The sequence below is a fragment of the Macaca nemestrina genome, chromosome 6, assembly GCF_043159975.1.
Source record: "Macaca nemestrina isolate mMacNem1 chromosome 6, mMacNem.hap1, whole genome shotgun sequence".
NCBI lineage: Eukaryota > Metazoa > Chordata > Mammalia > Primates > Cercopithecidae > Macaca > Macaca nemestrina.
Window position 1 is genome coordinate 102,220,955 of NC_092130.1, and position 10,285 is coordinate 102,231,239.

General features: G+C 38.0%; 1 protein-coding gene and 1 non-coding gene across 3 annotated transcripts in view; both read left to right on the forward strand.

Annotated features, from left to right (window-relative positions):
* The window catches only part of LOC105475140 (GTP dependent ribosome recycling factor mitochondrial 2), a 48,212-nt gene that overhangs the window by 37,361 nt on the left and 566 nt on the right, over window positions 1-10,285 (forward strand). For both annotated transcript variants that reach the window (XM_011730169.3, XM_011730170.2), the window contains 4 exons: window positions 1,402-1,540; window positions 5,660-5,839; window positions 6,026-6,141; window positions 9,473-9,655. In XM_011730169.3, the coding sequence (XP_011728471.1) occupies window positions 1,402-1,540; window positions 5,660-5,839; window positions 6,026-6,141; window positions 9,473-9,655 (618 nt within the window). The remainder of the gene's footprint in view (window positions 1-1,401; window positions 1,541-5,659; window positions 5,840-6,025; window positions 6,142-9,472; window positions 9,656-10,285) is intronic.
* LOC112425469 (U6 spliceosomal RNA) lies at window positions 6,578-6,680 on the forward strand. The gene has a single exon (XR_003016528.2). It is a non-coding gene; the product is annotated as a U6 spliceosomal RNA (small nuclear RNA).

Below are 10,285 nucleotides of genomic sequence, written 5' to 3' on the forward strand. Positions count from 1 at the left end.
AGGGTAGCAGAATGAAAACTTGGTGAATAGCCTTTCATAGTTTTATTTATTTTTTTGAGACAGAGTCTCACTTTGTCGCGCAGGCTGGAATGCAGTGGTGCGATCTCCCGGGTTCAAACAATTCTTCTGCCTCAGCCTCCCGAGTAGCTGGGATTACAGACATGTGCCACCATGCCCAGCTAATTTTGTATTTTTAGTACAGACAGGGTTTCTCCATGTTGGTCAGGCTTGTCTTGAACTCCCAGCCTCAGGTGATCTGCCTGCCTTGGCCTCCCAAAGTGCTAGGATTACAGGCATGAGCCACAGCGCCTGTGCCTTTCACACTTTTTACCCAAACATGTTCTTCTGCTGTGCTGTGTTATGCAGCATAATATATTTTTGTAAGTATGTATGTACAGATATCTATAAGCAAGTAATTTTATTTGTATTATTTTACAACTATTTTCCCCAGATAGTTCACTTTGTAACTTAAAGTATAGCAGTCGTATACCAAGTGATTTTTTAAAATTTGTGATTACAGTTTTATTACAGCAAAAGTATTTAAATTAGGATCAGCCAAAGAGACACATAGAGCAAAGTCTGGGAGGGTTTTAAACCTTTGCAATGCTTCCTTTATCCTCAGGGACATGTTACCCTCCTGGCAGAGTACTGCCAACCAGGGAAGCTCACCCAAACCTTTGGTGGCCAGAATTATTATTAGGGCTTGATCACATACTGTCCATGTCGTTGACCTTTAGTCTCCAGTCCCTTCCACAGATCCAAGCTAATACACTAATACCTTTAGTCTTCATTGGTTCAAAAAAGATAAAAGTCAGTTTCTCCCTCATATGAAGGTTCAAGCTAGTCTGAAGGTTTTGACTGCTTACAAAGCTGTAAAGTGCCCTGGATGGTTGGGAAATGCCCATGTTGTTGGGAAAGGTTTTGGAGAAAGGTTCTTCCGCCCATTTACAAGGTATAGCCCTCATTCTCATGTGTCATGTCAGTTGCCTACATTTTCGTTAAGAAAGAGGTGCCCTCCTCTTACAGGCACCACCCAGAAGCTGTCCACATCAATTATATTCGTCTTCCACTGGCCAGAAATTTGGCTTTGTGGTTGGGAAATGTTGGTATCTAGCTAAGTGTTGGCATCATTAGTCTTAGCCAAATGCCACTTGCCCAGCAGATAATTTAACTGTCAAAGAAGGAGGAGAGAATGGCTAAGTAATTCACTTTTTATTGATTCATTATTCCAGTCAGAAAAGTCAAAAGCAATGTTTTGATGTAACAGCCCCTGGCCAAAAAGAATTACAAAGGAAACTAATTAATGAAAAATAAATATATATTAACATCATACTTTTATATAGTATTCTGCAATAAATATAATTTACCCTTAATCTTTTATTTCCTTCCTCTGGTAACCAGACTGTTCTGTGTGGTATGGGGGAGTTACATATAGAGATTATTCATGATCGAATCAAGAGGGAATATGGACTGGAGACCTATCTCGGGCCACTCCAGGTGGCATATCGAGAGACCATCCTAAACTCAGTTCGTGCCACAGGTAAAAAGTAAAACATTTAGGATTTGCTTTTTCTCTCTGTCTTTCTCTATTTAGTTGCTTAAAGCAGTGTTCACAGTCACTAATGTCTTCTATCAGAGGAGACGGTTTTTACGTATGTGGGGTTTTTGTTTTTTAAGATTTTGTTTTGAATACAGAAAACCCTATTTCATTATCACCCATAACATCTCCTGGATGACCACTCATCAACCAAATGTGCTTTTCAGTGGTCATGGAATAGAGTAAGCCATGGAAGTCGACGGCTTGTCCCAGTCCTCACTATCAGAACTAGTCTAAGAATTTGAAGTCAATGTGTTATTTTTACTCTATAAAGTAAAAGTAGAAAGTCAGTTTCAGTACTTAATAAATAGGATTATTCTATGCTGATAGTAATCTTGAGTAGGTATAGTTTTTATACTTCAATTCCCAAATGTAAAAATTCATAATTTTTCTACATATGATTTTAATTTGGTTCCCTTAAGCCAAAAAACATGACAACAATTATTGCTACTCACCCCCAAGAAGAAAATGTGGACAGGTTTGTGGGAAGTTGTTAAAAAAAAAAAAAAAAAAAAAAAAGGCGTTTAGGATAACCAGGTACTTTCAAGCTGCTCGTTAGTTTGTGAAAAGTCCTGATGGTTACATTTCACTGAAACTTGAAAAATTAAGCAGAATACAGGAGCAAATAGCATGAGGAGTGCTCTTTCTGGACTGTTTATCTGGAAAAACTAAAAATGCTAGAGAACTCTAAATAACAACTTTTAATATCTGAGCTGACTAGAATGTAATAGAATTTTCCAGAGGTCAAAAAGGCAGCAGGAGTAGTAATCTGGGAAAATAAGTCAGCAATATAGGCTATAGTTATTCTGGAAGAATCTGTAATCATCTCTAACCTAGTGCTTGAGAGCCATATCCTCATGGAAAGAATTAACTAGGAAAAGTCCTTTCCGCAAAAGCAGAGGGCAAGTAAACTTGCTTGTCTGGCTCTATGGTGAGGGGACAAGGTTTCTGAGAATTTGTAATCATAGGCTTCTGATACAGGTCTTTAACCTAAGTTTATAGAACCAGTGTGCCCTGAAAAACTCCAGACCAAGGAGAACTTAGTTCTTTAGTGTAAAGTGCTCATGGCTTGGTAGTATCCCAGGGAACCTGGAGAAAAGGGCTTCTCCAAAGATATCAGTCAACCCAGGCCTCAAAGAAATGCCACACATGGCCAGGCGTGGTGTCTCACGCCTATAATCCCACCACTTTGGGAAGCTGAGGTGGGCAGATCAGGAGGTCAGGAGTTCAAGACCAGCCTGGCCAACATGGTGACCCCGTTTCTACTAAAAAAACAAAAACTAGCTGGGCATAGTGGTGAGTGCGTGCCTATAATCCCAGCTACTCAGGAGGCTGAGGCAGGAGAATTGCTTGAATCCCAGAGGTGAAGTTGCAGTGAGCTGAGATCGCGCCATTGCACTCCAGCCCAGGCAACAGAGCGAGACTCCATCTCAAAAAAAAAAAAAAAAAAAAAAAGAAAGAACTCCCACACATAAAAGAATATTACTCACAATAAAATTCTCTTTAAATCACAAAACCATGAGAAAAAGCACAATGAGCAAAAAGGCAATAGAAACAATAGATAGTCACACCAGCAAAGGCTTCAGTTATTGGAGTTATGAGATGTAGAATATACGAATACTATCTCTGAAGAAATAAAAGAGGGGATGGAAAGTACAGTTGACCCTTGAACAACATGGGTTTGAAGTATGTGTGCAGGTCCAATTATACATGGATTATTGTCCTGCCTCTGCCATCCCTGAGACAGCAAGCCAAACCCCTCCTTTCAGGCTACTCAATGCAAAGATGACAAGGATAAAGACCTTTATGATGTTCTACTTTTACTTAGTAAATATATTTTCTCTTAGATTTTCTTGGTAACATTTTCTTTTTTTCTAGTTTATTGTAAAAATACACTATAAAATACATATAACGTGTTAATTGACTATTTATTGGTAAGACTGACTTCCTGTTAACAGTATTCTATAGTAGTTAAGTTTCAGGGGATTCAAAATTTACACATGGATTTTTGACTGCATAGGGATTTGGCACCCCTAGCCACCACATTGTTTAAGGGCCACTTGTGTTAGTAATGAACAAGAAATTATCAAAACTAGGTGCAACGGGCATGATCTCTCACATATGTGGAATTTCTAAAAGTCGAACTTGCAGAACAGTAGAATGATGGCTACCAGAGGCTGAGGGTTGGAAAGCTGGGGAAAGGAGAGATGCTGATGAAGTGGGGTACGGAGTTTCAATTGGACAGGAGAACTAGGTTCTCGTGATCTATTACACAGCACAGTGACTATAGTTAATGTATATTTTAAATCTTCTTAGTACAAAGAAATAAGTTTTTTGACATGATAGATTGTAAATTTGCCTGCTTTTTATCATTCCACGATGTATACATGTATTGAAAGATCACAAACCCCATAAATATATACAATTATTTGTTAATTAAAAATGAAATAAAACATTAAAAAGGATAATGGAATATCATGCTATGTGTGAGAGAGAAAATGGTCAAAAAACGATGGTGAGGGGGGTATATAAGGACACAGGAACCAGCTTGAAGAGACTCTGCTGGCCAAATCTGGATTAATTTGAATACCAAGATAAGTATAGACCATTGTGAAAAAATAATTTCTAAGTTCATACTTAGAATAATACATAGATAAATAGGGAAGAAGAGAGAGGGTTATTCCTTATAGTGGAATACCAAGTGCTGACTGTTAGATGTTGGGGAGTAGGGCTGGAATCGGAAAACAGTCCAGACAACTCTCACAAACATGTGGAACAAAAAAATTGCCACATACATAGAGCATAACAAATTCAAAATGAAGCAGAAGTAAACTATTGCTTAGTGATACATGCATATGTGATGTAACACTAAAGAAAATAATGAGGATAATATATGATAGTGGTTGCTTCAGAAGGCATCTAGATATTGGTAATACTCTGTTTCTTTCGTAGTTTTAGGTTTCATGAATGCTCATTTTTAGCTTGTACATAAATTATGTGTATAGTTACTCATATATAAACATGTATATTTATATATAAACACATATATATTGAGACAATGTCTTGTTCTGTTGAGCAGGCTGGCATACAATGGCAAGATCTTAGCTCACTGCAGCCTTGAACTCCTGGGCTCTAGCAATCCTCCCGCCTCAGCCTCCCAAGTAGCTAGGGCTACAGGTGTGCAGTACCACACCCGGCTAATTTTTATTATTTTTTTACAGAGACAGAGTCTTGCTGTATTGCCCAGTCTAGTCTCAAATTCCTGGCCTCAAGTAATCCTCCCACTTTGGCTTCCCAAAGTGCTGGGTGGGATTACAGGTGTGAGCCACCACACCTAGGCCTGTATAATTTTAAATAGAAAATGTTTCACAGTATAAACGTGAGCTTGAAGAGGAATTATGGAGAATTATAGACTATAATTAATTCTTAGTTTTGAATTTGGGCCATGAGTCAGTGCATTACATGGCCCCTCACATAAATACGGCATAGTTCTGTTTTAGTAAAATATTGGAGATTGTTGGTTGTTGGCAAGTAAGGGATACTGTTTTCAGTCTTACCAAAAACATTTTACTAGTTTTTGGGGAAAGAAATAGTAAACAGTAAGTACATAAAGTATTGCTGGAAAAATACACAATGTAAAACTTTTGTGGGTTGTCAGGATTTAGAGTTAATTTTCATTAGCTTACCTTTTGTACTTTTAAAGGTTTTATCATTTAATTTTTATTTAAAAGTTTGTAACTAAAAGGATTTCAATCACCTACAAGACATTTTGAAAAGTTTAAAAGTATAATCTTCATAACATGTGCCTCAGCATACCTTAATGTTAAAATAGGTGATACAGAACAGGTTTTAACATTGATCAACATAGAAGCAGATGCTTTGTTGGTAGAGCTCTTTACTCTGATTTTTATACTGTATTTAGTGCCATTCCCATTGTTAATATTCTCTCCCACTTTATCTTGTATGAGACCCTGAGCTTGTTGATGATAATTTTGCTGTTTTATAGCACCTTGATACCTTTCCAGAATTAATTCTGAGGTACCATATTCAATTTGTTTACAGATACATTAGATAGAACTTTAGGAGACAAAAGGCATCTGGTGACCGTAGAAGTGGAAGCAAGGCCAACTGAAACATCGTCTGTTACGCCAGTGATTGAGTATGCTGAAAGTATCAGTGAAGGCCTTTTGAAAGTCTCCAAAGAGGCCATTGAAAGTGGAATTCACAGCGCATGCCTCCAAGGTAAGGCACTCAGATGAGAGAGGAAGCATTAGTATCACACTCAACCATTTAATCACTCCTTATATTATAGATTATTTCAGTCTTTTTCCTAACTTTGTTAGTGTTTTCTCCCTATTCCTTTGCATTTCTCATTACTTCTCAATACACATCGAGCATAGTATGATACAATTTTTTTCCCTTGTCTAGGACCATTGCTTGGATCCCCAGTTCAAGATGTAGCAATTACTTTATATTCCCTGACAATTCATCCTGGTACCTCCACAACTATGATTTCTGCCTGTGTCTCAAGATGCGTGCAAAAGGTATAGAACTATCCTAATCTTTATGGCTTTCAGGTGACTCTTCTGAGTATAGTACCACTGATCTTGCAGACAGCTGTGTTTACAGAGCCTTATCTTGTGTCTTTGCCTCCTCAGCCTTGTGGTCAACAAGAGTTCTTATCATGGAGAATCTTTTGATTTCTTAATCACCAGGCTTTTATTTCAAAGAGGATCTTAGAAATTACTATCTAACATGGATTGCTATTGGAATATACTCTGATAAAGAGGCAAGCTTCCTTAAGTGGCATTTCTGCTTTCCCCATCCCTGACAGACAGCTATTAGAGGCAAGCATGGTAGGTTTGACTGGAAGACAGATCTGAGGCTAGCTTGGCCCAAGATGGACTGTAATTTAAAGAACATTAAAGATCCAATATTGGTTCCAATTTTGGAGATTGTTATTCAAATAAGATTGCTTTAGTGCTTGCTTCAGCAGCACATACACTAAAATAGGAATGATAGAGAGATTAGCATGGCCCTGCACAAGGATGACATGCAAATTCGTGCAGAGTTCCATATTATTTCTCTACTTATATTAAATTATAAGATTGCTTTAATTAAGGATCATTGAAACTAGTTAAGTCCCACTGAATAACAGATTCAGGCTAAGCACCTTCTCTTCTCAAAGCATCAAGCAATGTGGTCTTCTTGGTATGGTTATCTGGGGAGTTTGTCCTTAAGTGTCATGGACTCTCCACTTCCTGCCTCATTAACCTACCAGAACTGGATTAACTCCCAGGAGTGTGGTATGCTGAATGCTGATTCCATACATTCCTCTCAGCATTGAACTACCCTAATTTTTTAGGTGATTGATTTTGCATTATTTATGCTTGCTTTTTTTTTTTTTTTTTGAGACGGAGTCTCGCTCTGTCGCCCAGGCTGGAGTGCAGTGGCCGGATCTCAGCTCACTGCAAGCTCCGCCTCCCGGGTTTGGGCCATTCTCCTGTCTCAGCCTCCTGAGTAGCTGGGACTACAGGCGCCCGCCACCTCGCCCGGCTAGTTTTTTGTATTTTTTAGTAGAGACGGGGTTTCACCGTGTTAGCCAGGATGGTCTCGATCTCCTGACCTAGTGATCCGCCCGTCTCGGCCTCCCAAAGTGCTGGGATTACAGGCTTGAGCCACCGCGCCCGGCCTATGCTTGCTTTTATAGCCATTTTCTAATACGTGGACTGTGATTGAGACCCAATTTTCTGTAATTGTACTTGAATCTATAATTACAAAGTTAATTTAAGTATCCCAAGCCCCTGACTTAAGAAAGCCAAACTTAATATCTCTTTCACATGAGTTTAAATTTATACTTCTTAAATAGCTTTTTGATTAAAAACAAAGCTTTGAAAAAAGTTTAAGTGTTGTTCACTTAATAGTTAGAAATGTTACCTGCAAAGTAGTTATGACTATATTATTGAGAAAATTCACCCTCAAGTAATTTTTTTTTTTTTTTTTAAGAGACAAGGCCTCACTATGTTTCCCATGCTGGTCTTGAACTCCTGGGCTCAAGCAATCTGCCCACCTCAGCTTTCGAAACCCAAAGTGCTAGGATTACAGGTGTAAGCCACCATCATTGCCTGTCCCCAAGTAATTTTTAAAGTTTATGGGAATCTGAAAAATAATGTTTCTAAATTGACCCCAAGCCCCCAATATATCGGCCTGTCCTTCAAAGTGTAACATGTCTTCTAAAAATAAAGTCTGTATTTCTGTGTTCATTCACCTTTTTAATAAGATTATACCAGAGAACAAGAATTAACTTTATGAGGGCTTACATTTAGTCTTTAGTTTTAATTCATTACTTCAAACAAAATACTCCTAATGGAAGTACTGCTACCCTTGTTAAGCTTCTTGTAATGGGGAGTCTCCTTCTCTCTGCTTGTAAGTGCTTCATGTATTTATTGAGTCATCTGTGTTGTGCTTATAGTTCACCAGGCACTGAGAAGGACACAAATAGGATTAGATTTTACTCTACCTAAAGGAGCTTGTGATTTTGTAAGGGAATTAAGTATAACCAAAGTATTAGATAAAATGGGCAAATGCCATGAAAGTAGGAAGCAGGGAATTGGGGAGGATTCTTGGAAAGATTTATATTTGAGCTGAGATGATTTTGGAGGACTTGGGCACGGTGGGGGACCTTCCAGACAGAGATGAGTCCTTTTAACTGTATTATCAGATGAAGGCAGGGGAGTCCGTGTGTTGAAAAAGTAAAATAGTGTCAGACTGTAGAGAAATCTTTAAAAACTACATTAAAGAGTTTGAACTTTGAGAATAGTGGAGCATAATTTAAAGGTTTCGAAGGGAGAAGTATCAAAGTACAGAAGGAATTTGAATAGGGAAGAGATAGTTGAGGACAGGAAATGGACTAAGTTTGACATAGGATACCAGCAATAGGAACAGCGGAAAAAAAAATCTTACAGCTTACTTGGGGAAAAGGAAGTCAAAGGTGAACTGAAGACTACTGATGTCATCATAAGAAAAAGGGATGTGTGTAGAAGTGTTTGGAAAAGAAAATGATGAGCTCAGTGTGGGACATGTTGGAGAGCTGTAGATACTCAGACACTATCCCAAAGCAGGCCAATGGAGTACAAGACTGGAGTACTCAGAAACTATGGGCTGCATAGGATTTAAAGCTTTTGAGGAAGCCATGTTGAAGGTGTTTTTGAAGCTCTCCAGATAGGTAATATTGCCAGGGAAAAATTATGAAAAGAGGACTAAGAACAGTTCTGTGACCATGGTATGCCCTAGATACACAGAATTCAATCCTTTTCTTTATTGTAGCAGTTTTTTCTCTTAATTTTTACATCTTTTTCAATTCCATTATTCTGAAAGGCATTTTCAGTTTCCACAGTCTTTATATGCGTGTTCTTCTTGGCCTTTGAAATCTAAGATTCTAAATAAAAGATTTCACATAATGTTTCTATTACCTTATTGCATTACATTTTTCCAAGCTCTCCCCTTTATTGCTGTCTGTGGCATGGCATGGACTGTAATTATGGACATCAGGAACAGCAACATGAGGTTTAAATATGAACAAATGAATCTTTGAAAGGAGAGGACTTCTGTGACTCTGACCACATGTTCACAGTCATTTTTTATAATCAGACTTTACTAAACACCCCTCCTTGCATCATACCATACAAAAGATCTATAAATTATGTTACCATGCTTATTATACCAGCAAATATTGTAGTTGTTGACATCTTATAAAATGTTACCTTTAAAGAGAGAGTTAAAACAAGCTTATGTCTTTTTGTATGAGCTCTAGGCTTAAGAGTATGGGCAGTATTTATTTATGAAAGATAAGTTAACATTCTTTAATTTCTTTAGGCTCTGAAGAAAGCTGATAAGCAAGTTTTGGAGCCTCTGATGAATCTTGAGGTTACAGTAGCTAGAGATTATCTCAGCCCTGTCCTGGCAGATCTGGCACAAAGAAGAGGAAACATTCAGGAAATTCAGACTCGCCAGGACAACAAAGTTGTTATTGGATTTGTTCCCTTAGCAGATATTATGGTAAGTACTTTGTAACGGAAAAGTACATATTCTTCTTAATTCAGGGGTTATAATATGCCAGTGAATAGACAATCAATAACCTGAAAGGAACATTAAGGCTTTGATTTAGGGAATAAATGTTACATTTCAACCAGCAGGAATGGTTAGGACTTTGAATTTAAATTGTTGGGAAATCCAGGGATTCTACCATTACAAGGGGGTATTTGTAGTCCTACAAAGCTTGAGATGTGCTGTACCAAAATGTGGTGCCAGTCTATATGATCATTTTTTCCCTGCCAAGCATTTATCTTACTTCTACCATTGTCAGTTTTAAGGCAAGTTATCATTCTTCTCCCCTATCAGCCTCTTCTGCTCCAGGACAGGCACCTGGGTTGCCAGCAGAGTAGTAGGAAGGGCACAGCCATCTAATGAATACATCTGTAGCATACTTGCACTACTCTGCTTTCTGTCCTCGATATTTTTATATCTAACTTACCCTGAAAAAAGTTAAATGATGTTTGAAGGAAGTGATATGGCTAAGCCACATAAGTGGCAACATCACTTTTCCCTAATAGTCAAAAGATAATCAGCAGGAAGAGAAACCTGAGGCTTAAATTTGATAATATAAATGACCTAAATTATTTTGCTTAG